This window comes from Zea mays, chromosome 3, assembly GCF_902167145.1.
Source record: "Zea mays cultivar B73 chromosome 3, Zm-B73-REFERENCE-NAM-5.0, whole genome shotgun sequence".
Taxonomy (NCBI): Eukaryota; Viridiplantae; Streptophyta; class Magnoliopsida; order Poales; family Poaceae; genus Zea; species Zea mays.
Window position 1 is genome coordinate 211,832,401 of NC_050098.1, and position 27,227 is coordinate 211,859,627.

Sequence of the window (27,227 nt, forward strand, 5' to 3'; positions counted from 1 at the left end):
ATCACCACAGCGGATGAACTCGAGGCCTTTCGCTTGGGCGCCATCTCAACTCTACTGGCGAACAGAGCGAGAGACGAATTGTAGAGAGGATCTGGAGGCAGGAAAGCAAGAACTAGGGCACGGAAAGCAGAGGCAGCTGAAAAGCGCAGTGCATATGGGATATTCCCGAGTCAGATACCGTTTCCAAAAGCGCCCAGTCAGCACCCGGCAATTACTTCTAAAAACACCGGCGTGCCACGTTGTCACTCGTCGGTTACTTCTAAAACCCCGGCAGGCCACATCATCACTCGGCTATTATCCTCAAAGTGGCCGACACAACCCGTCTAGCTCGGCTGTTATTTCTAAAACACCGACGTTATCACCAGTCGCTCGGCATTTATCTCTAAAGCGCCGACGATGTCTTCAGTCGCTCGGCGGCAATTTCTAAAACGCCAACGTTATCACCAGTCGCTCGGCATTTATCTCTAAAGCGCGGACGATGTCTTCAGTCGCTCGGCGGCAATTTCTAAAACGCCAACGTTATCACCAGTCGCCCGACATTTATCGCTAAAGTGTCGACGATGCCTCCAGTCGCTCGGCATTTATCTCTAAAGTGTCGACGATGTCTTTAGTCGCTCGGCGGCTATCTCTAAAGCGCCGACGATGTCCTCAGTCGCTCGGCGGTTATCTCTAAAAAACGCTGGCGTCGTCACAAGTCACTCGGCTGTCACCTCTAAGATCGCTGACGTGGTCAACAGTCATTCCGGCGCTGACATGATTTCGTCGTCACTCGGACTCTATTCCAAATGCATAAATGTCGACAATAATAGCTCGGCCATCACCCCTGAGGCGGCGATATGATGCCCGAGTTATTTAGATACTATTCCGAATGAATCAACTTCACAAATAAGAGATCAATTTACTATGAAGCAAAGTAATTGACACAGGAGGAGACAAAGTCATTCTTCATTAAGGAAAGTAACAATACTTACAAATCAACTCATTATGAGTTGATACTCCCCTACTACTACTACTACGCTACACTGTACTACTCTACACTACTAATACTACTACATTATTTCACTATACTACTTCTAACCTATACTAATATCTAAAAACCAGTGTCATTTAGCCACTGGCCTTGTTGCTGCCCTTGCCGCTGTCGCCGCTGCCGCTCCTGCTGCCGTCGTTGCCGCCCCTGCTGCCGCCGTCACCGTCGTCGCTGTCGTCGCCTCCGTCGTCGTCGTCGTCGTCGTCGTCGTCGTCGTCACCTTCGCCGTCCTCCTCGGGCGAGTCCTCCTCGTCCGAGGAGTACTCCGACTCATCCGAGCCCTCGAGCCCGGAGCGCTCGACGGCCCGGATGTAAGTCCAGACCTCCGCAGCAATCCCCTGAGAGTCGTCCGAGTCATCGGACGACGCTGGGGGAGAGACGGGAGCCGGAGACCCCTCGGACTGAGAGGAGAACTCCTCCTCTGAGTATTCCGAGTCGCCAAAGTCCTCTGATGGAGGAGTCGGCTCGCGCTTGCGTTTGTTGTTTTTGCCCATGGTGGAAATGCAAGGAGAGGAAGAAGGCAAGCAGCGGAGAACAACAAGAGATGTGAAAAAACCAGAGAGGCAAAGGAACTATTTATAGAAGAAGAAGGCAACCGCTCACCTCCAACCACGGTCACTGAACAGTCGCGAAGCATTCAATACACACTTCAACCCGTCTGAAGACACGTCAGGTGGCTGACGCCGTTTCACGCAACGCAACACCCATTGGGACTCCAGTCAACAACGCGGATGATATGATTACACCCGCCGTCACATCACATTACTACTCAGAAGCAGCCGGCTAAAACACTCAGCGTACCAAGCCGTCCCTTGCCCACACCCATTGGGGGGGACGCCCAGGAATTATCAGTATATTTTTCAAAACTGTCACATCCGTGCAGGGCATGCAATGAATACCTCAAGACAAAAGTGAGATATCAGTAAGGATCAGAGGAAAGCCAAATATAGCCGGTGAAGTACAAAATCTGACCGACAGAAGCGACGTGAAGACTAGCCAAAGAACGTCCATCAAATGTCCAATCAGTCACAGAGCAAGTAAATTACACCACCTAGCAAGATATGGGCGGATCGCAAACTCGGCTGCAAAAGACAAAATGTATGCTGACCTCTAAAGCATAATATTGATGACACAATGCTGACCTCTAAGGCATTCGGAAAAGAAAGGGTTACTCTCAGCAAAAAGACACGAAATGAAGACCTTCGAGCGGATTATCTTCAAAAACCCACTCGAATCTCGGGGGCTACACCCATTGGGTGCACCTCCGGTGCACCCAATAAATCACCATTTCGAGAGAAAGCAACGCCAGTTTCCAAGGCATAAGACAAAACTGAAGGCAAGATTTCTGATGAAGACCTTCGAGTGGATTATTTTCCAAAATCCACTCGAAGCTCGGGGGCTACACCCATTGGGTGCACCTCCGGTGCACCCAATGAAGTTCAGGGTCCTACAATATGAAATGCCGACTTCTAAGACACAAGCATGAAACAAGGCTCCAGTCCACGAGTGATCAAAGCAGGAGGAGACAGTAAAAAATCGTTTTTGCCAAACTGCTTGGAAAGCATTTCTCGTCATAAACAAAGACTGCAAGCTGGAGCTAGGATCTTTGGGCTGATTATCTCAAAATCAGCCCGAAGATCGGGGGCTTGTGGGGGACAGATATCCCCCGGGTCTACTAGAAGGATAAAAGACCTCACGAAAGGCCCAAGGGCCCAATAAATCGTAAGGTCACTCCTTCATGGGCCTGGGGAGGAGCGACCAGTGAAGCAGATCGACATAAGGCCGGGTTGGTGCAAGCCCGGATGGCCCCACAGCGTTGAGCAAACGACCGCAACAGAAGATCCGACTTTCCCGCGCTGGAGCCCCGTACGACGTAACCAGGCGAGGATAAGTCGGCAGAATCATAGGAAGATAGACAAAAACGGTTCACTATCTTTTAGGTGCATATCCACATGTATTGCCTCACGGTCGAATATATAAGGCCTAGGGGGCACCCCTTCAGAACGATCGATCCCACTACTCCGTCACCCACCTCAACTCTTTATGAGAGCTACCTTGTAACCCATTACACAAAGCATACTCACTAGGACGTAGGGTGTTACACATCTCAAAGCGACCCGAACCTGTAAACATTGTCCATTGTTCCTCGTGCATCGGGCACGAACCATTTAGCTACAGTCGGCGACACCGTCCTACTCCTAAAACACCTTGAGGGGCAACCCCGGGTGTGCGGTCGGACCCAAAACACCGACAACGAGCGTGTCATATTATATGTCATCACAGTGCACGGTCATACAAATTTGCATATCATATTAATGTTTTTCGTTCTATATCTATGTTTTATACTTTTTTTAAATTTCGTGGCAACGCAAGGGCACATACCTGGTCCATAAATAAGGTAATTACAATAGTTTGAATACAAGCCCTTTGAGCTAAAAGCAGAATCTGTTTGGTTTCCGAACTAAAGTTTAGTTCATATCACATCAAATATTTGAGTACCAGCTATCAGTATTAAATATAAACTCAATTAGGTTTAATAAATTCGAAACATCCTTTAACCTTTATTTGTATAACTAGTTTCATAATTATACTATGTTTAATACATGTAATTATTATCTAAACATTCAATGTTACAGTGACTAACATTTCCTTCGAACCAAAACACGGGTAACCTAATTGTAGTAGCGAAAACTTGTCGAATATTATGATCGAGAGGCATCCTTTGTATATAGGCGGAGTCTTTTAAATATAATAATAAAGATAATAGAAAATATAGATAGAAAGAGAAAAAATGGGGAAATTGTTGGAGCTAGTGTCAGGCCCACGATTCCAAACCCGACGGCCCTGTAGAGTGTAGAACCACAAATGGTCCCACGTGTCGGTGCCCGACGGCCCTGTAGAGTGTAGAACCACAAATGGTCCCACGTGTCGGTGTCCTTCACGATATAACATCGTGCACACCTGTGGCAAGTCATCCCGTTGGCCTGGCCCCTTCGCCCCCTATCCCCCGTCGCCTGAGCGGCCCTCCTGGCCGCGCCCTGCCCTGCTCCTCCCGCCGCCGCGTCGCCTGCTTTGGCGGCCTGCGGCCACCGCCGAACACAAACCTATCCCAACCCAGTCGCTGCTGCTTACTTCTCCCAGTCGTGGTTTCGTGCCCTAGCTATCCCTTCGCGTGTCCGCGTGGCCCTGTGCTCCCTGAGCTAGGGTTTAGGCCCCACCCATGGAATTCGGAGCAGGCGGCTCCCGGTGGCCGTTGCCGCGAGGCGATGCTGCCGAAGCGCGGCCGCCGCCACCGCCGGGTGACCGCGAGGAAGTCGCCTCGCCCCGCTTCGATTCGTCTCGTGCCCTAAGGTGAGCCAGGGCCTTCCTTCCTGTACTTTCGTATCCGTATGGAGTGATGCCATATCGTAGGAGCTCTGGCAAAATTGTTTCATATGGTTAGGTCCGTTATCTCCATGAATTTCGGGACTCGTGACTGTTTTTAGTTCAGTAGTGATTCACGTTGTTGAAATTGTTATATTAGTAACCTTCGTAGATCTGACATGCTTCGTTCTGCATCCGTGTACCTGATACTGTTTCTGTGAGATTTTTATGAGCTTGGGCTTGACCTAAGTTGTGATTTTTGTTAGTTGCACAACTGGCATCCTGATGGGTCTCTAGGTACTTGGTTGTCTAATTTGGAACTTGATATCAGCAACGGCATGGACAAACTAGCGTTTATTTTGCATAAGCTCACAATATGCTAGAGGAATGCTCAGTGGATTTAGCTTGACTTTGCTGATACCATTTGGTATGAGGTAAACACGATGGTGTCAAAGTTTGTTTAATTTGTTGAAGGATGGAGCTTTGGAATGATGGAGAGGGAAAAAATCATGCCTGTGGGGGTATCCAGACATTCGAAGTTTTCATGATTCATGATATGATATATAACATTATTTGGTCAAACAAAGTATGTTTCAAGGACATTTTTAAATCCGTATGTTGGTTTTGATGGCTTCTGATTTGAGTTTGTATTCTTTAAAGTGCCACTGATCTGCTGCAGGGGCAAAGCCAGACATCAGAGTTATTGGGCCAGCTCCACTAATCATCACACAAATACACCAACAGTAAATGTGTTAGAATCTGCTAAATTTTATAGGGGTCAGCTGACCCCAATAAGATCATGTAGCTCCACCCCTGATGGCCTGATCTACAGTGGATAACTTGCTGAAATTTTAATGGGGTGGTGATATACACTATTTGGAACATCTGGAAAGAATGAAATAGAAGGATCTTCAACGGCATCTTCTAACGGCGGCACAAGTTGCCTCTAGAATAAAAGAGGACATTGAGCAACGGAAACGGGCTCTAACCTGGGAAGTGTAGATCTCTCTGTGTGTGTGGGTGGGTGGGTGGGTTGAACACTGCTCCCTCGTGTCCCTGGGTGCACTGTAATTTTTGACCTGTGCTTACGCTCTTTTCCTATCTTAATTGAAAGGCAGAGCTCCTGCCATTTCGTTTAAAAAAACTTGCTGAAATTCATTGGAGTGAAAAAACGGACATAATGTTTAGCTCAGCATGAATTAGCAAAAATAAACAGTGTTTATTTGTGCGTTCCTTGCTTTCTGCATGGGAAAATTATTGTGGTGGTTCTCATGTATCTGCTTGTTTCTGACAGATTGCTGAGAGAGCTTGGCACAAATGTTACAGAAGATTTGGTTGTGCTGATGCCAAATTTGCTGTCATTTTTGAAGCATGATGATCCTGCGACTGTTAAGCAATCTATAGCTAGTGGGACAAATTTATTTCCTGCTGTATTGGAAGAGATGACACTACAGGTTGTTCTTTGTAAAACAGATATTTATTAATGAATAAATCCACTGTTGTTGTAACTACCTACCGTTGTGATGTTGCTATGGCCATTTGACGAAGTTGCTTATCTTAATTTTGTTGGGAGCGTATCACAAAGTTCATCCGATTGAAAAACTACGCTGCAAGAAATGCTTATTTGCCAACATAAAACCTTGTTTTCATACAAAGAGTTTATAAGCTCCAAATGACAAGCATTTTGCTGCAATGCATGTTCTAGTTGACTTAATATTGAAGACGGTGTAAAATCCAGCATTTGTTGTTTTTACCTGTTTCTATTTCGTCAGTTCATGCAGGAAAGTAACAGGCATTGCTATCATAAAGTGCTGCTGAAATCACTCTTGTCTGTTCTCGACTGTCGACATGTCGAGTGCATGCATCTTCTGTGATCATAAAAGAACTTACTGTGCTACCATTAAAATATCAAACATTTCAGTTATTTGTAATGACTTCATGTCCAATGACCAAAACCTCCAAATCCTTGTGAACTCTCCTTCCACCATTCATTCATTATAACACTCATTGTTATGCCCAGCTGTTTTCATATGTGCTACTGTCTTATGAAAAACACTGGGGGGGCAAGAGCAGACCTAATCCAAGAAAATGCTGGAATAGTAGGGGCAGAGACTTGCATGACAATTTGGTGTTCTTTTCAGCATCTGTGAAAAGTCAATAAAAAAACTGACCTTCTTGCCTTAACTCAACCATATCAAATAATTATACTGGCATTAAAGTGCTTATAAATGCACTGTAGTTTACTCACTATTCATGTTGCCATGAAAAAGAAATACATCCATCTTCATCTAGCTAAATATTTGAAGGAGTATCATAAATTCTTATATGTTCAGCTTATTTTCTTGTTAGCTATAAAGTGGTGCTTCCCAGTGGTATGCATGATCATATCCATGCATTAATAGGATTGTCAGAATTGGGTAATGGTATAAGAGTAACATATTCTTTTTGAAATGTGATTCTGAGCTTGTGTAGATAAATGTTCCTCATTGAACTATGAATTACACATCAAGCTCTAAATTTACATGTTGTGCTGTTGAGTCTAAACTACATGCAACGATTGTAATTGAACTGATTTCTTACCTTGCAGCGTCTAGAATCCCAACTATCAAGAACCATTAAAATTTTATCAACAAATTGAGGCACACAGTACCAGTAGGTTAGACTGTTTGCTATATGTTTTGGCTAATTTACAAGAATGATTTGTGATGAACCCTGCAAGTTAAGGCTTGCTGTGACAATGTTTTAAGTTGGGCTTTGGTTCAGATGAAACACATGGCATTGTTCCCTTCTCTTTGGAAAATATGAAGCACTATGTATAAATCTGAACAATTGCTTTTCTTGGCATATTTGTCCTGCTTTGATTTGATGTTACATATAATGTTAACTTATAAATATATGTAATTCACTACAATCTTTCCTAATATCCACTCTTCTACTGTAATGGTAAATCTAGGTTAACAAGTGCGGAAAACTTGAAACTTGGCTTGAAGACATGTGGGCTTGTATGAAGCAGTTCAAAGATGCAGTCTGTGGTGTGATGAATGAGGTTTGTTTTATTGTAGTTTGTGCTTTATGCATACAATGTGTGCAATTGCTGCTATTCTGTTGTGAGAAGTTGACACATCATGGAATTACTTAAAACTTTTCAAGTGTGAGGTCTTAATTGTTTTATTCCCCTTCGTTTTATGCAACATCTCAAGTCCCTAGATGATACTATTGTACTTTACTGCAGTGCTACCTGAGAGCATAATCAATTTTACAAAAAAAAATGACATATGTGAACACGTGCAATGGTTGGTGCTGTGATTTCTTTGTCTATATTCTTTGTTAACTGTTACTGGTACTGGCTGATACTATTGTTTGTGACATGTAACAGCCAGGCCCTATTGCAACTAAACTACTTGCTCTAAAGTTTGTGGAAACATGGATTTTGTGTTGCACACCTCAAGCCAACAGTGACCAAGTACAGCCAACTGAGGGTACCATTTTCCAGTTTAAAGTTAACAAGTGAATGGGCAATATTTTTTTGAAAGAGAATGACTTTCACATTGACAAGTACACCTTACATACAGGAAAAAACTGGAGATTTGATACTTCACGATCATCTCAATTTCATCCTAGCCTTGATCCTGCTATTTTGGAAGCTGATGCACATCGAGCTCTCCTCCTCCTCCTGGATATTCTGCGAACAGCTTATGCCCATCGAGGGTCCTTCCTAGTTGGCACCATCAACTCGTAAGAATTTCTACCAACTTTATCGTATATGTTGAGCAGAAGTGATTTGTTACACTCACTATCCTGCCATTTCATCCTCTCTTTGAACTAGCTTTCTCTGTGTATGAAGATGAACCTGAATTTATTTAATGAATGGCATCAGTTCCTAGCTATCTACATGTTTATCTTGACTTATAAATATGCTAACATTATGGAGCAATTGAATTACTTTAGGTGATCAACTGGTATCCTACCCTTTTTGTTACACAACCTAGGTTCTTTGTGATCCACTGACATTATTTTGACCTTTGTGGGCTTGTGTGTTTGGCTCCTTGCTTGCTTGCTGCGAGCCCAGGCCCAGCTATGCATGCAGGTGTAGCTATCTTTGAAGCTTGAGACAGTGTATCATTTTGTGCTGTTTATCTTGCAAAGCCGCATAGCTGTCTGAGATGTATTTATTTGTGTTCTGAAATATAATATATGGCACTTGTCAGTCTTGCAGCAGTTGTAAAGATCCGACCGATTTACTATGACCGCGTGTTGCCAGTTTTGCTTGATTTTGACCCTGGCTTGGAGACTGCAAAGGGGGCACATTCAGCAAGCCTGCGGTATGCTGTAAGAGCAGCTTTTTTGGGGTTTCTACGGAGTCCCCACCAGGCAATGATTGAGGTTAGCTCATCTACAGGTTACACATGTAGATTATGGTTCAGTTGTCATTAATAAATTATCTGATTTAATTTACATACTTCATGCCTCGATACAGCTCAAAGATTCTTAAACTGTTGCTATAATTGAATTTTGCTTGCGAGGAAGTATAACTTGGCTAGCATGTTAATGTGTTCTTACACCAGGTTATGATCAATTAACGGATGGTAGTACAAATATGATTGTTGATAGTAAATATGCCTTGATGCATGAAGCTCATATGTAAATTGAGGACTCGATTCAGCCCTAGTATATATGTATTATAATTTAGAAATCTATGTGGATTTTGTCAAAACTTTAAAGATGATTTTTTAAGCAGATCTTTACAACCAAGGATGTTGCTCCTTGTCATGGGGTGGCAGCCAAGGGCATGAGGCCCATAGGGATAGGCTCAGGGTTAGGATTAGTGGATAAAGATTAGATAAGATTGAGTTACTTACTTGGGATTAGATTAGATAAGATTGAGTTAGTTACTTGGGGGGCAAGTCTTCCTATCTATATAAGGATGAGTTGTACCTCCTTAAGGGGGAATCAATCAATGAAGAAGAATTAGTCCCATATCTCTCTAATAGTCTAGTCCCCCCCCCCCCCCCCCCCCCCCCAAGCCGACTCCGCCTGGCTATCATTCCCTTATGAACTAGGAACCATAACACTCCTCAATCTTAATATGGATTCGTGCGGTAAAAAAGTGATACTAACGAAGTCGGAGTTATGATAAGAAAGATGGAATCATGCACTCACTATAGGATTTGAATGTATGACATTAGGTTTTTGTAGACTACTAGACTCATTCTACCAAACTCAAACCAAGATTTTTGTGGCAACGGTATCTGGTCTGAGCTGTCAAGTTTCCTTTCAGGGAGCCACTCCTGTGAAGACAATCCCTACTCCCCTCTCTTTTCTTCTCGATCTGGTTGCTTGTTTGTGTTTGTTGTTGTAACTTAATAAAGGACTAATTTTTGGAGACATCTTGTTTTCTTTTGAGAAATTGTACATCAATTCTGCATTGCTTTTCCTAAATGTGTGTAGGATTTACATATTCATATTTGTTTTTTGATGTATATTGCTTGTCAAGCTAACCAGACTTCCTTCTCTTGACAGTCTAAAGACATATTGGTAAGGCGGCTGCGTGTTCTCAGCCCTGGTGAGGCAATGGAACAAAATATTAGGCAGGCAGAGAAGATGTCTAGAAATATAGAGCGTGCTTCTCGTGCTAGCAAGGTATTATTTGCATGCTTATACAGTTTTGCCCAACGGATTGCACATGTATACCTTTGAAAAATATGCTTCCTCAATAAGTATATATATTTTTTCTCTCGAAGAATTGTAGTTCTTTTCTTATGCTACAGGATGAGTCTACATCATGGGAGATGCCTTATGGAGATATAAATCGGAAGAAACCTGCTGTTCGATCAAGTGATACTTTTACTACGTCTGATGGCATAGCTAAGAGAGCAAGATTTGACATGTCTGCCACTTCAAACCTGCCAGTTCTGGGATTGTCTGATTATTCTGATATGCAGGCTGACAATGATGCCAGTGTGGGTCATTCATCCGATCCAGCTATATTGAATAATGAAGTGTCTCCTGTCGAGAAGATGATTGAAATGATTGGCGCTTTGCTTGCTGAAGGAGAAAGAGGAGCTGAATCCTTGGGTATTCTTGTCTCAACAGTAGAGGCAGATGTCATGGCCGACATTGTGATAGAAACAATGAAACATCTACCGGAAGCTTCATTTCATTTAGCAACAAATAACGGTGTCCAGCAACTGAATTTTAAATATTCCTCTGGTCTCGTAACACAAAACCTTCCAGCCAATTCAGACTCCACACTATTCACTGCACAATCTACACCCACAGCAGATGGAGTCAGCATCTCACCATCTGATGCCTTTGTTATGACTAGCGTTCATGATGCTAAGCGTGATCCAAGAAGGGTATGATCTATCTTTTGGTGACTTTCAGGTTGTGTTTTATGAAGTCAACAGAAAAATGCTTATTCTGAGGATGCTGATGTGTTGCAGGACCCTCGTCGCCTCGATCCGCGTCGGATAGTTTCATCTTCTGCTGTAAATTCGATACAGGTGAAGATGGAAACCAATAGTGTGCATCAAACAGATAATTTGTCGAACACACTCTACTCCAATTCTCGGAAGGCTGAAAACTATTCAGACTATCAAGGAGATTTACACAAAAATGAAGGTGAACAGCAGTCAGCTTCTCAACCTAATCAAACAATTGCCAAAGACAAGTTGGAGCTTCTGGATGTTGTCACTGAACCGGAGCCAACATTTGAAGTCGAGGCACCAGTGGATGTCAGGATTCATTCTTCTGATGTTGATGAAGATATAGTGAAACCCATGTCTTCAGTGGTTAATTCACTTGACGAATCCGATAGCATGGATTTAGAGGTTGACCCCTTTTTACCAGCTCCAAAGGCACCAACACCAGACGACACCAATGATGACTTGCCAATTATTACATCTCAGTTGGAATTAAGTGAAAAAGGGAAAATCTCAATTAACAAACTAGCCATTGGCCGGATACTTGATGATTACAAGAAAAATAGTTTCAATGCCAGATTTTCTTTGCTTGCTCATTTGATCGCGCAGGTATCCTTTTGATATTGTAATCTTTAGTCTAGTATAGATACTCTATAATGAGATGCTTAGTAACTGCATTTTTAAAAATCTCTTTTGTTTACTTGCTATATATATTTTCTGCGTTGCTTGAGTATTTTTTTTAACAAACTAACACTGCTTTTCCCGTAATTTTTATTCGCAGAGTGCTGCTGATGATAACATTATGGATTTGATTCAGAGGCACATTATCTTTCACTCACATGATCAGGAGGTACTTCACTAATAATGAATTATATCCACTGTTTGGTGTTACCAGCATTGATATAACTACAGCGGATACATCCAACTTTTCATTCAAATTGCTAGGATTTTGCATTCGGCTGACTTGAAGATCTGAATTAGTTATTGTTTGTTGAGATTTAATGCACACACAAATTATATTATTTCATGAGATGTAAGTTTGGACGTTAAAATTGGTACTGTATTAGTGTATTTTATTATTATTATTATTTTTGGAGCGAACACGGCTTGAATACATCATTGACAGGTTGGTAATTATTTTCATATACATATGTCAATTGTTATGACTAGGGTTCACTTGTTGAAGTGATTTTGTTTGTTGTTTACCCATGCGCCCTTTTCTGCTGACCTTGAGCTAGTTTCTGCATTCTGCGTTCATTAAGTTAATGCTCCTAAGTCCTAAGGCACAGTTTGTTTCAGCTCCTGGTTGGCTTCTCTTAGCCAAATTGTTTACTCCCACAGCAGTTCCCCTAAATCTCAACCTCCTATTTTTTAAGGTAGGGTGGACTGGGGAGTGACTCAGATTTGAAGTAGAGGGTGATTTAGGGTGCCATTGAATTTATTGTGTCGGGTAGTGGCATTCTTGGAGAAATGGTGATACAAAGTAGCAGCTATGTTTGTGCTGTTCCAATTTGCTCTGTTCGTCACGTGAACTGCAATTGTCAATGCCCAGATCAAGCATGGGTCCCATCATGATCATATAAGCATATTAGTTGACTGGTACTTTACACCTCCTAAGATATTTATGAGGCTCATGTGTTTTTGTAGGGGTATGAACTGGCAATGCATGTGTTGTATCAGCTGCAGAGTATCAGTGTTGCTAATTCACCAGAAAGCTCTACCTCCACCTCTAAACATTACGAGAAGTTCTTTATATCACTTGTAAGCCTGCTCATAATAGTATTGTATTGTATCTTATTAATGTTCTTTCTGAGAGTTGAGACATCTTTTCATGTCTTTTGTTCTCATCTCTAGGCGAGGTCCTTGATTGATTCACTGCCTGCTTCAGACAAATCTTTTAGCAAACTTTTATGCGATGCACCATATCTACCTGAGTCTTTGTTTAGATTACTGGAGGATCTTTGCATGTCAGAAGACAACAGCCAACAATTAAAGGATGGAGATGGGGACCGTGTTACCCAAGGCCTGGGAACTGTATGGAGCCTTATCTTGGGTCGGCCTCCGCTTCGCCATGTTTGCTTGGATATTGCTCTGAAGGTTAGCTTGTTTCCTTTTCCACTGTTACTAATATAATCAGAGATTTTTCTAAGTTGCAGTAATATAATCAGAGATTTTCTAAGTTGCTTATCAATGTTTGAGTTCACTTATGTTATCTTCATTTCTGTGTTGTGTAAATATCTTCATTAACCTCAAGTGCAGGCATGCGGGATGCATGGCTTACATATTGTTGTATTATATTTTCAGTTTATGAGAATATCAACCATAGTTCAGATTAATGGTACAGGTTCTTTTTATGTGGCTGGTACATTGGTCTGTTGGGTTTCAACTCTAATACTCCAACTTGCTTGGGACTATAAGGCTTTGTTGTTGTTGTTGGTGGTGGTACGTTGGTCCGTGCTGCACTTACCTTCTGTTGTGTATTTACAGTGTGCTGCCCACTCTCAAGATGAAGTCAGGGGAAAAGCAGTTAGATTGGTATGAGAGCAACATTACCTTATCTTTTAATCGTTTTGGCTTTGATATAATACTGCGCTATGTAATGCTGATACATGCATTCTTTTTGTAGGTTGCAAAAAGGCTCTATGATCTAACATATGCAACAGAAAAAATAGAGCAGTTTGCCATAGAGAGCCTTGTGGGAGTTGCTAATGAGCATACTGTGGACACAGATATTAATTCGAAATCTTTGAAAGAATCGACAGCTGAGGTAACTCTAATTTTTTTTGATACTCTGCGCAATTGACCTCATTTGTTTTGTCAGTTTCTGCTAGGGGATGAATAAGAGATCCCAAACTATTCAAAAACCTTATTAGAATTCAGCAATGTATTGGGATTTCTTCTTGAAATTGTAGTTTATGTTCCCTTTGACATTGTATTTCATTTTAGAGTGAAATATGGATATGAGTCTATCTGAAGCGCTTGTCTTATGCATTAGTATTTGAATTTTAATTTAAGAAACTATTATAGACATTTTTTGTAGCATGTTTTTTTTTTGGTTTAAACCAAGGATTATCTAAAAAGCTGATGTATAATATTACTTGGTTATGGGACCTCTAGTATCTTCATTGTTTACTGAACATCTATTGCATTAGATGGCAGTACCTGACTTGTTTTGCCATCTAGCAATGTAGAATAGGGGCTGGGTTTCTTAGAAGTTAATTATTTGCAGCCTTCCTCTAATTTCTGTAGTAGTGTTGTACTTCTATTTTATGGTGTAGGGAGAATGTTCTAATATTCTTTATGGTGTCTTAAGAGCTCATATTATTCGCAATAGTTACTGTATTTTGTTTTCTTCATTGACGAATGGTCTTTCATGAAGCAGATTGAGGTAGGTAGTCAGGGAACTTCAGTAAGTGGCTCCCAGATCCCAGATACTGAGTTCTCTGAAAATGGGCCATTCAAGACATCATCGGTTTCTACAAAACAGTCAGCAGTATCTGTATCTGAGGCAAAGCGGCGTACTTCTTTGTTCTTTGCACTTTGCACCAAGGTATCCATATGAAAATAGTACCTTGCTCTTTTCCTGTCTTTTGGGCTGTTGTAAAAACATTTTTTTTTCTTCCAGAGATCTAGTCTTCTTCAACATCTGTTCAATGCTTATGGAAGGTCCCCAAAAGTTGTCAAGCAGGTGCTGCCTTTTTTTTTTGCAACGTAGGTTGATTAATATTGACTAGTTAATACCTCACTGACTGCTCATCATGGTGCAAATTTGTGCAGTGTATCCATTGGCATATGCCCAACCTTATAAGAAATCTGGGGCCCTCGTGTCCTGAATTGCTGAACATTATTCATAATCCACCTGAAGGCAGTGAACATCTTATTACCTTGGTACCATTTGGTTTCTGACTTCTCTTTGTAAATTATTCAATACTTCCTCCGTCCCAAAATAAATTAATTCCTAGAATCACCCTAAGTCTTAAACTATTTTTAGTCCGACCAACTTTATAGGAAAGGTAACATCTATGACACCAAATAATTATATTATGAAAATATATTTCATGATGTATCTAGTGATATTAATTTGATGTCATAAATATTGGTGCTGTTTTCATTTGGTAAAATTTAAAATAATGACTTTGAGCACATGTAGGAGTTGATTTTAATTTGGGACAAAGGAAGTACAAATAGGTTCCATAATCTCATTGTTTGTTTTCTCATTTTAAAGACACTGCAAACATTGACTGAAGATTCAAATCCCTCAGCTGACCTAGTTGCTGCTGTTAAACAATTATATAATACCAAGCTGAAGGTATGCATAAATTCTGCTTGTGCTGTGTACTGCTTCTTATTCACTTGTTCGCACCTGCAACATGTTTGATGTCTCTTATTTAATGTGTTTGCTGAATCTTTTGACTTTCTCTGGCAGGATGCATCTATTCTGATTCCCTTACTGCCTTCATTTCCAAAGGAGGAGGTACATGCTTCAATCAATATTGCTCGAGGATTGATACACTTTCCTGTTTGATAGCGACTTTGGGTTATTTAGTGTAGGAAGAAGGATTGCGTATAATGTGTTGGATGATATTGCATTGAGCCTCTAGGAGGAATATATAGGAGTACATGACTTGGAGGGCAAGAAGCCTATCCTAGAGATAAGGAAGGTTATGCTAGATACAAGGAAGGTTATCCCGAGATTACAATCAATCCTAAGCCAACCATACCGAGTTGCCTAATATACTCATGCCTAATATAACATCCCCTCGCAGTGGACGAGGCGTGCTCCAGTTTTGCCATGCCTGGAAATGCGTCCTAAACGAATGCACGTGTTGGTGTTGCTAGTACCGCACATACTAGGTAGAAGGCCCCAACCAAGTGTTAGTGTCTGAAGGGACCAGTAGAGAAGACCTCCACGATGGTTGTGGTGCAGTATGGCGGGAGTGCCGTCGCAGCTCACAGTTGTTAGAGCGGAGTAGATGAAGTAGTCGAGGATGAGACGACGACACTGACAACAAGGTTGTGCTGGAAGAAGGCGAAGAGGTAGGTGTGGCGACGCATCGAGGATCCTGGAGTCACAGTGGCGAGAGCCACAACACATAGGAAAAAGAGACTCGAGTACTCGACGGTGCCAATGGAGCGCGACGACGGTACTTGTCGGCGAAGAACTCAATAACAAACGTAGTGCAGACCAACGACGTAGGGTGTCGACGCAGCATGTAGGTGCAACGCAGATCGACGGGTGTGTCGACACAGCTCGCAGGTGTCGAACAACTTGTAGACCGTGCGTAGAGATGCGCACCGACGGAGTCGACTGCTATGTAGATGCAACAGTGGGGGTCGACGATAAACGACGATGCTGCTGTACGAAGAGGCGTCGCATCGACAGGGACGACGACAAGCCATGCTGCTACCGAGGAGGCGCTGCAGCGGTAGAGTCGATGACAGGCCACACTGCTGCCCGAGGAGGCCATGCAGTGGCAACCCTCGTGCTCGGTGAAGAAACTTTTTTTTTTCGAAAACGCAGGAGAGCTGCGTATCATTATATTAAGAGGAAAAAAGGTGAGGATAAGAAACCTCATACAAACCAAACTAACCCACACACCCACACACACTCAAGGATAGCTAGGAGTACAATGAAATTATGACCAACTGCCCTCATGACCAAGAAAGAAGGACGCCGATTAGTGCGTTGGAGCGGAAAGGATGCTATCTAATCCACTGGCTCCAGCCCTACACCAATTGTGAGACTCCTCCTTGACCCACTTGATGACCATGGTAGAACAAGGCTGCTCCCCATTGAACTCGGTGAAGAAACTCGCGTCAGACGATAGACGTCATGGGAGGGTGAGGTCGCGCGCGCGATCGGTTGGCCAGACTGACGGCGTGTGAGGAGAGGACGACGATGGTGATGTCGATGGCAGAACCTCCCGGTCAATAGTGGTGACGATGAACCGACATAGATCGATGTGCCGGCGAAGAGGCGCGGAAACAGCATACGGGCATCCCCTGGCACGCCGCTAGCCGTGCCATGCAGCATAGTCGGAGAAGATGAAGGAGCTACTTTGTCGATGTCGACGTCGATGACGCACGAGCCGACGAGCGATGGGCGATGGAGACGCAAACCCGATCACTGATCGGAAAATCGATAAGACGCAACAACAACAGATATGGTACATCACTGGGGTACCCCAGCGCGGGGAGAAGACGAAGGGCGACACGACGCTAAGGCCGCCGCGAGCGGAGCTCGCAGCGCGAAACTGGGGCAGAGCGAGACCTGCCCCGTCCTCCCCATGACGTGCCGATCCCGAGGACTGCCCAGCCGCGGTCTGGCCGACAACGGAGGTCGCATCCGCCTCCATGGTGGCGTGCGATGTTGCCGGCGGCAGTGATACAACCCCATCACAGCCGCCACCACGAGGATATGCAATGGGCTAGATCCGGTTGGGGTAGTCGATGGGAAGGTGGACAGAGGCTGCCGACGGGGCCTTGATGGCGAGTTCTGATCTGGTGCTATGCTTGACGACGCGACGACGGACACAGTGGATCACATGGATCCACATTGCATCCTACGAGGGCGCTGCCCCCCGGCGGAGAGCAATCTCCCCGGCGGCGGCAACGAAAGACGAAGACCAAGGGTTTAAACCTAGACTCATGATACCCTGTAGGAAGAAGGATTGCGTATAATGTGTTGGAGGATATTGCATTGAGCCTCTAGAAGGAATATATAGGAGTACTTGACTTGGAGGGCAAGAAGCCTATCCTAGAGATAAGGAAGGTTATCCTAGATACAAGGAAGGTTATCCCGGGATTACAATCAATCTTAAACGAACCATATCAAGAGTTTCCTAATATACTCAAACATTTAGATTGTGATAAATGTAAATTTATTTAGAAGTTTGAAGGCAGCGTCGAATGACAAATTTATCTGCTCATGATAAAATAAAAGTATGTTTCGGGTAATTTTGAGAAATCATTATTCATTACTGATCTTATTGCAGTTTCTTTATCGAACATTTCAGACTGATTTTAACAAATGCAATTATGTTATGTCCATCATGTTTTAAAGTTTTTTTTCCTGCGGTTCTCATCAATACAGATTTCAATCTGTTTTGGTTAATGATATAATTGACAAGATCTTTTATTGCACTTAACAATTTTTCTTATATACTGGCTCAGGTATTGCCTATATTTCCTAGGCTAGTTGATCTCCCGCTTGAGAGATTCCAAGACGTACTTGCTCGGATATTGCAGGTGATTTTATTGTGCTTATCGCAGTTCGTTGATAGTGTTGATCTGAATCTGATGCACCATATTTATGTTTTCAGCATGGCTATTTATTTTTATGGTTGAGACAATGTTGCCCGCACAATCTATTTTTGAAGCAAGTCACAATTTTTTCTCTAATCTTTCGTTCTTTTATATTGGACAGGGAACTGCTCATACTGGTCCAGCATTGACTCCTGCTGAAGTTCTCATTGCAATTCATGATATTAACCCTGAAAAAGATAAAGTTGCCCTAAAAAAGGTAATGTCATTTACTATAATTGTTTTAATATTTTCAGAATATTTTGACATGCTATACACAATTAACATGGCTTTGAGTACCTTGTATGTTGCACTACAACAACAACAAAGCCTTTTAGTCCCAAGCAAGTTGGGGTAGGCTAGAGTTGAAACCCAACAAAAACCAAAAGTTAAGGACTTAAGGTTCAACCACATGGATAGTTGTTTTTCATGCACTTCTATTCAGGACTAAATCTTATGGTATATTTTATCCTTTCTAGTCTTCTTTTACTATCTCTTTCCCATGTCAACTTGGGCCTTCCCCTATTTCTCTTCCTATTGCTATTGCATCTTAGGTTCACACTGCACACTAGTGCTTCTAGAGGTCTCTGTTGGACATATCCAAACAATCTTAACCGGTGTTGAAGAAGCTTTTCTTCAATTGGTGCTGTTGAAGTGTATAAGTGGATTGACTATCTTCTCTCATTAGCTTAAGCTTTTGGGTTGAACTGGTTAGTGCGTTAACATGGTATCAAAGCCAAAGGTCTCGAGTTCAAATACTTTATTTGTCTCCACCCATTTATTTTCACGTTTGCGCCTTTCTTTGTGACTGCACATGAGTTGGGGGTGTTGAAGTGTATAAGTGGATTGACTACCTTCTCCCATCAGCTTAAGCTTTTGGGTTGAACTGGTTAGCGTGTCCACTATAACAGGTGCTACCCCCAACCTGTATACCATCGTTTCAGACTCGATCCTTTCTTGTTTGGCCACAAATCCAACAAAGCATACACATTTCCGCAACACTTATCTGCTGAATATGTGGTCTTTCTGTAGATCATCATTTTGCACTGTACAACATAGTAGGTCGAATCATTGTCCTATAAATCTTTCCTTTTAGCTTCTATGATACCCTCTTGTCATGTAGGACGCTAGAAACTATCTCCTTCCTCAATTGTAGTAGTGCTGAAGTCACGGCCCATGTATTCATTTGATATCATATAAAACGAGCCGAGCTCAGCACGGCTTGCTGCATGTCTTTTCTCGAGCCAGAAAAACAGGTTCGACTCGTTTTAAAATATGTTGACCTCATATGCTGCGTGTCCTTCTGCCGAGCTCGGGCTTTTTTTTTTCAAACCTACTTGACCTCATATATTGCACTAGCATCCCAAAATGAGTTCTCGAGAGAAGCATATTTTGTTTTGGAACATTGTTTGAATTCCAGATTTTGTACCTTGCTGCATCCTCATGGATTTGTGTAAATGTGTGTCCTGTGTTTTTATTTATTGCATGAATTTCTTCAGCTGCTGATGGAGACTCATTTCAGGTCACGGATGCTTGCACGGCTTGCTTTGAGCAACGCACGGTATTTACTCAGCAGGTTTTGGAGAAGTCACTTAATCAATTGGTACATACATTACCGCTGCTATTGGAGTTTTGCGTGTCTTTATTTTCATCTTGCCTAATAAGCTGAACTGTCTTGCAGGTTGACAGAATACCAATTCCTCTTCTTTTTATGAGAACAGTTATTCAAGCGCTTGATGCTTTTCCTGCTTTGGTATGCTGATTTTTATTTTGAGTTAATACACAACGAATTTTATCTGTTTATATTTGTTGGTAAAAAGCTTGGTTGTAGTTCATCTATTTTTTTGTAATCAATGTGTCCAGACAACTCATTTTTGCCAGTTCACATAGTTTTTCGTTTTCCAAATTATTATAATTTGGCACATACGATCAGTTTGAAGAACTATTGTTTTTGTTCATCTGATCATTGTTACTTATTCAGGTTGATTTTGTCATGGGAATACTCTCCAGGCTCATCGATAAACAGGTCTCAAAATTTCTCGTGTATCACACAGTCATACTTTATTGGGAGAATTATCCGTGGCACATTGACAAAGAGTGGTTTGAGCTGTAGGGCACTGAAAATAGCACACAACAACAATTAAAATTTCCATTTCCGGCAAGACTTTGTCTGCAAGGTTTGCCCTGAAATAGAAATTTTAATTGTTGCGGTGTGCTGCTGATAATATCCAACGTTTCTCAGTGTATTCTGGATAAATAATGTTGTTTCCAGTGTACCACAACTAAAACCACGCCATAGATAATTTTTCCTACTTTGTTTTAGGACCTGTTTAATTCCTATGCTGTTGTTGATTGAGCAAACAATAACCCATTGCTATATCAAAGCTTAACAAAATCCCATAAGGTTGTTTCTATTGGTTTATTCTTAAAGTTATTTGTGTCACTATATTCTTACCTAGCGAAAGAAGCTATACCATTCAAGTGTTCTAACTCAGGTAGTGTACGATGTACCAAAGCTCAACCAAAATCTCAGTTGTTTCTGTTGCTATATATTTACCCCGTGAAAGAAGCTAGGTTAACATATATATACGATACAATTGGAGTGTTCTACCTCATTTCATGTGCAGTTTACTTTTTTTATATATGAAACTTGTGAAACCTCATATAGCCATTATGCCTTGTTTAGCTGATTAATTGTCATTGATGCATGCTGATATAGCACATAGTTTGAAATACTTTTTTGGGTACACACAAAACAAATTATTCTTGTTTAAGATCACAAAGAAACTAAGGAAGGCCATTAAGTAGGTTTCCTGTTCTCACTTATTGTCTCATTGAGCTCTGAGCCTTTGGATTTATTTTTCTTGCTGCAGATATGGAAAATGCCGAAGCTCTGGGTTGGGTTTTTAAAATTGTCATTCCAGACTCAGCCACGTTCTTTTGATGTCTTATTACAGGTATACCTTGTTATGCAACTGAAACATTCATGTATATCCATTATTCAGTTTTACTGATATCCGTTCATGCTGCTACATGTAGCTACCTCCACCACAACTTGAATTTATGTTGAATAAATATCCCAATCTTCGGACACCTCTTTCTTCCTTTGTTAATCAGCGGAATATGCATAACACCTTGCCCAGGTACCTTTACAATATTTATTTTAGTGTTACAAGCTTACTCAATTTTCATACATCCTTTTGATGGATTGAGATATTCCAGCCTCTAGTTAAGGTGCTATAAACTCAGTCACCCACACTATTACCGGCTTCTTTGTTTTTATTGGTTTGCTGTGTAAAATTGCTGAAAATGCAAATTGCGGGTGGTAGTGCTGCTGTTATTGATAAGTCAAGGCCCTTAGAGAGCGGAACTACTACTATACAAACAGACCGTAGGTGCAAGCATGCCTCCTGATCCTTTAGATCATAATCTAACCGTAGATGATGTACATCCAAAAACTCTAAGATGGTCATAGCGAGGAGTTCCAAAAAGAACTTCACCATTGATGAGGTAGACAGCGGTAGACACTGCTTCACACCAAAAATGCGAGGGAACAAAAGAAGATTTTAAAAGGGTGTGAGCAGTTTCTATGACATGACAATGCTTGCGTTCAACAACACCATTTTGATCATGTGCACCAGGGCACGAAAGCTGAGCAAGAGTACCCTCTGATTCTCTGAAGTTAGAAATTGTCGAAAATAATTGGATAAATATTCACCACCAGGATCAGAGCGGAAAATCTTAACAGGAGTATAAAATTGGGTGTGAATCATGTGAGCAAATGACCTATAGATAGAGAGCAACTCAGAATGACGTTTCATGAAATAAATCCAAGTATAACGAGAATGATCATCAACAAAAATAACATAATATTTATTTCCACCTTTGAAACCAAAGGAGCTGGGCCCCAAACATTAGAGTGAACAAGATCAATGGTCTAGCAGAACGAGTCACTGGTAAAATAAGGAAGTTGTATTTGTTTTCCAAGATGACAACTCTTACAATGAAAGCTAGACTCAGATGACGTATAATCTAAACAATCTTATTTTATTAAGGTGGATAGACGCGAGCCACACAAATGACCTAGACGTTGATTCTATTGGGCAAAAGAGGCAGCACGAACCGAGGCTGCACCACTGCAGAAAGCACACGGGCCGTAGATGATGAAGTGGACGAAGAAGGCACAAGCTGTCGAGGATGTGGAGGCGAGGAGTAGTGCTATGGCGCCGGCCAGTCCCAATCACAGCCCCTGTGCGCTGCAGAAAGCACACGGGCCGTAGATGATGAAGTGGACGAAGAAGGCACAAGCTGTCGAGGATGTGGAGGCGAGGAGTAGTGCTATGGCGCCGGCCAGTCCCAATCACAGCCCCTGTGCGACGATGTGCGATGATCCTGTACAAAACAAGTTGAGTCATCAAATCCAACAAAGCAATTGTGTTCTATAATTTGTTCAACGGAAAGAAGATTCATGGACAACTCAGGGACAAAAATATATTAGGAACAATAATCTGAGGAGTGCAAAGAGAACCCTTGTGGGTTATATGGCATAAAGTACCATCTGCGGTCTGAACAGAGGCATTTTCTATGACAGGTGTAGAAGAGACTAACTGTGACTGATCAGATGTCACATGAAAGGAAGCCCCTGAGTCAAGAGCCCAAGACGATGGCGAGGCTGTAGTTGGTGAAGTAGATGCAATATCAACTGAACCTCTAGATGTAGAACCTGTGCCACGACCACAAGCTGTCCGTCATGTACGGAAATCGGTCGGCTTCTCTGGAAATTTAACAAAACAATTTTCAGACCGATGAGTGTTCTTGCAATGCTCAGAAGTCCTTACCACATAGGACTTCTGAGCAGCAGCCAACACACTGTGAGAGCTAGAACAAGCAGCATAAGACAATGCTGAGGCCGAGTCTCTTCAGCAAGTAGTTCAGACAATGCCTTTGCCATTGTGAGAGTATTAGAACTGTGGAGCAGTCGTGCACGAAGAGAGTCATATTCAGTTCGAACCCCCTTAACAAATCTGTATGTAAAGAACTTTTCAACAAACGGATGAGCCGGACATGGATTAGTTGCACAGGCTGGCACAATAGATAGCAAAAGAACTCATCAAACGATCAAGAGCAGAATAGTACTCATCAATAGTCACATCATTCTGCTCAATAACATGTGTTTGCTGCATAATAGTGTCTAAGAGAGCACTACTGTCCTGAACAAACCGGCCCTTCAAATGAGACCAAATAGCTTTAGCAGTGGTGAACTTGGACAATGTCATAATCATGGATGGTTTAGTGCTATTAACTATGGCAGCCATCACCTTGCCATCATTGGTCTGTCAAGTTTTAAAGTCTGCAGGATTTTTACGATCCTCACGTAAAGCAAGAGGATCATCAGTTAAGTGAAAAGCAGACCATGACCACGTAGAGCAGTTTGAACACAAAAAGCTCACTCTGGATAATTCTGACCATCAAGGATGATATTAACCACAACAGCATTGACTGACATGATGATCGATTGATATGACGTACAAAGGATGCAAACTAGTGAATAATGCAAACCAGTGAAGAGGTAACCTTCTCTGTTCCAAACCTGACCCTCTGGCGGGAACTGTGCGGAGGGGCATTGATCTAGTCAGTCTGGAACGGACGACGTGTGGATCCTAGACGGGCAGGTCCAGCGCAGACGGTAGATGGCGGGCTGGGCTGGCTGGAGGCAATCTCAGATCCGGCGCAGAAGGGCAGTCAACGGTCCAGGCAGGCAGGTCTTGGCGGATTCGGCCGAACTGACGTCCTTGACGCGGCTAACTGGAGGTGGGCGCGGATTAGATGTAGCGGACTGGAGGTGGCATGGATCCGGCATGGGAGCACGCAGGCGGACTTGAGGTGGCACGGATCCGGCGTGGGCGGCCGCCGGACGAGGCCAGGGAGAAGAGGCCGCGACGGCGGCTTGAGAAGGGCGGTTTGGAAAAAAAGAGATTAGGCCCTAACCCTAACCTGCTTTGGTACCATATCACTAACCTTGTATTAGAGAGTGCAATTAGTCCTTAGGACTTGATAGAATATATATAGGCACAGTAATATGGGCCATTATGGGCTTTAACAGATGCAATCATAGTTTGTTAGTTTTTTTTAATAAAGTTGTGTGGGCTGGTGGTGGAGGGATTTAAGTGTTAAATGACATACGGTTGGATTATGATTTAAAGATCTAGAAAAGATCTAGAAGACTCGCTTGCACACTTGCAACTAAGATCTGTTTACACAACAGTTGTTCCCCTTAGAAAGATCCTTTGATGTTCTACATCATTCTTTGGTTTAAGCACACAAATATAGAAGTGATTCCTAATTTTCTTTGCAAGAAACAATTCAAAATTGTAACAAATATCACATCGAGCATTACACATGTTATACTGCCAGTGCCAACTTTGTGTGCCCTAATGATTTCAAACTGTGTCATGTTACTTCTAGTTACTCCCTTTTTTTTAGTTATTTCAGTATTCCATCAATGAAGTGATCAATAGTATCATAGTTGTTGGCTTATTGCATTCTTTGTGTTCTTATATCTGACGTGCCTTGTGCGGTGTTTCCCATAATTGCAGACAGATTTTGAACATTCTGGGTATTTTTAGTGAAACACAGCAGGCACCGATGGCATTTGTGACAGCTACATTACAAACAGCGGATGCAACCACCTCTCTTCCTGGTGCAACTCTGATGTGAATATACTGTGGAAGCCATCAGATGCAAGAAAGGTCGATGCACATACAGATCTTTGTAGACATTAGTACGCAGAACAGACAGATCTGTGTCAATGAAGATTGCCGCCCCTCTGATGTATACTATTTTGCAATGACGGGTTGATTATAAGCTACTCCGCATGGAGAAAGAGATGTTGACAGAAGCCACCGAGGTGATTGTATGGCGTGAGATCCTGTCTGTCCTGGAGATTGGAGAGTTTGCTCCAGCGGAACGGAAGTCATCCAACTTGTATAGTAGCTTTACTGCTGTGGCAAAATGTAGTCCCGTCGTCGTGGTCCTGGGAGTCTGGCCCTTGCAGGCAGAGACGAAGAAGACGCAAGGAGGATGATTACAGGAAAGTCCATATTACCCCATCTTAACTGTTTTCCTAAGTCAGATTACAGCTGCTGCATTCCTTTTATAGGGAGCAGGCATTTGACCGATTTAGTCTAACCATTGTTGTAACAACTTCTGTACATTAGTTAATTGAGTTTTGCTACTAGTGTTAGCAAACACATAATCGCTGTCGTTAGCAATTTCCTGCGGTGACCTGGTAATCAAGGAAAATATTTTACATCGGGTCAATGCATCATATTTGTTTATTTCTTTGATTTCATTTTCCGGTAGGTTTCATTGGAGTTTGTAATGATCCAAATGACCATTAGTAAGTTAATAATAAGCATTACGCGAGCTACATCTACTGGACGTGAATAGCATTTAATGTGCTGTTTGGTTTATATATTTGTAACGTAATAAGTAATTGATAATGTTAAACTATGTTTGAAGTCCAACTGTAATTAGATATCACACTAGAATAGATATCGACCTATTCAAACCAGCGCTGCCGGACCGTCGCCCCCATCGTAGCTCGTGTCCAGGCCGCCGACCTCTTCCCTAGCCCCGCGCAGGTGCCTCCGTCGCTGTTGTATTGCTCGAGTGCGGCTCGCTTGCCAGCTCCATCACAGTGCCACGTCGGTCTCCCCTCCTGGCCATGGTTGCAGCCTCGCCTGTGCTGGCCCGCTTCCCCTCGACGGCCCTTGTGCTGGAGGGCTGTGCTTCTAGCACTATTGCTACCCTCCTCGACGACGCTCTCTCTGCGTCTGTGGCCACCTCCTTTCCGGCCACTTCGACCTCCCGCGTCGCCGTGCTGCCCCCTATGTCGTCTCGTCATCCCTCCATCTACTTCCCTGCTGCCGACGCCCCGCACATGGCCCACTCCCTCACCAGAGTGTCGCCTATGCCGATCACTGGTGGCCTGACGCCTCCCGTGGCTCCTATCGTCCCTGGCCGCTGGCGCCACTGAGAGCACCTAGAGGGGGGTGAATAGGTGATCCTGTAAAACTTGAAAACTTAAGCCACAAAAACTTGGTTAAGCGTTAGCACAGTAAATGCCAAGTGGCTAGAGAGGAGTCTCAACAAAACACAATAACCACAAGAAATCAATCACAGAGATGGCACGATGGTTATCCCGTGGTTCGGCCAAGACCAACGCTTGCCTACTCCACGTTGTGGCGTCCCAACGGACGAGGGTTGCAATCAACCCCTCTCAAGCGGTCCAAAGACCCACTTGAATACCACGGTGTTTTGCTTGCTTTTCTCAATCCCGTTTGCGAGGAATCTCCACAACTTGGAGCCTCTCGCCCTTACACTTGAAGTTCTCAAAGAAACACAGAGCAAGGGAGGATTAGCAACGCACACAAGACACAAGAATCAGAGAATCAACACGCACACAAGTCGCAACAAGAGCTCGCAACACAACTCAATGAGTTCACAACTCCACTAGAACTCTATATGCTATCACAATGAAACAAATGCGCGGAATCGAGGTCCGGACACTGTCCGGTGCCTGATTTCTTTCCTTAAATGGCGAAGCCGACCGTTGGCAGACTTTGAGCCGTTGGCGCACCGGACAGTCCGGTGCCCCCTTCTAGCCGTTGGCTCGGCCACGTGTCCCGCGCAGATCGCGCGGCCGACCGTTGGCCCGTCCGACCGTTGGCTCACCGGACAGTCCGGTGCACACCGGACAGTCCGGTGAATTATAGCCGTACGTCGCCGGTGAATTCCCGAGAGCGGCCAGTTCGCTCGAGCCAGCCTGGCGCACCGGACACTGTCCGGTGCACCACCGGACAGTCCGGTGCTCCCAGACTGAGCAGACTTGGCTGAACAAAGCCATCTCATTTCCAATTCGATTTTTCCTGTTTCCAGCACTTAGACACAACACATTAGTCCATAAAACAATGCACTAAGTCTGAGAAACATACCTTTATCCTTGGTTTGTACTTTGTCCACCTTTTTACACTTAGGCACTTGTGTTGGGCACTAAATCACCAAAATACTTAGAAATGGCCCAAGGGCACATTTCCCTTTCAATCTCC

The 27,227-nt window shown here is 43.0% G+C and overlaps 1 protein-coding gene across 4 annotated transcripts; it reads left to right on the forward strand.

Annotated features, from left to right (window-relative positions):
• The first annotated feature begins 3,970 nt into the window (after window positions 1–3,970).
• Window positions 3,971–25,546, forward strand: LOC103651305 (uncharacterized). Of its 4 annotated transcripts, XM_035966074.1 has the most exons (28): window positions 4,008–4,381; window positions 4,868–4,979; window positions 5,688–5,847; window positions 7,347–7,439; window positions 7,770–7,872; window positions 7,966–8,128; window positions 8,602–8,776; window positions 9,914–10,033; window positions 10,162–10,749; window positions 10,837–11,424; window positions 11,597–11,665; window positions 12,463–12,576; window positions 12,670–12,912; window positions 13,303–13,350; window positions 13,442–13,582; window positions 14,195–14,365; window positions 14,441–14,503; window positions 14,593–14,703; window positions 15,041–15,124; window positions 15,242–15,289; window positions 17,989–18,063; window positions 18,242–18,337; window positions 19,640–19,720; window positions 19,799–19,870; window positions 20,099–20,143; window positions 20,991–21,074; window positions 21,157–21,260; window positions 24,714–25,546. In XM_035966074.1, the coding sequence occupies exons 3-28, from the start codon at window positions 5,737–5,739 to the stop codon at window positions 24,832–24,834; spliced, it is 3,711 nt and encodes a 1,236-aa protein (XP_035821967.1). In that variant the 5' UTR covers window positions 4,008–4,381; window positions 4,868–4,979; window positions 5,688–5,736; the 3' UTR covers window positions 24,835–25,546. The 4 variants fall into 4 exon arrangements, with proteins under 4 accessions (XP_020405622.1, NP_001315618.1, XP_035821967.1 ...); XM_020550033.3 differs by lacking the exon at window positions 4,868–4,979 and having other exon boundaries at window positions 3,971–4,381; NM_001328689.1 differs by lacking the exon at window positions 4,868–4,979 and having other exon boundaries at window positions 4,004–4,381; window positions 14,198–14,365; window positions 24,714–25,367.
• The last annotated feature ends 1,681 nt before the right edge of the window (window positions 25,547–27,227 follow it).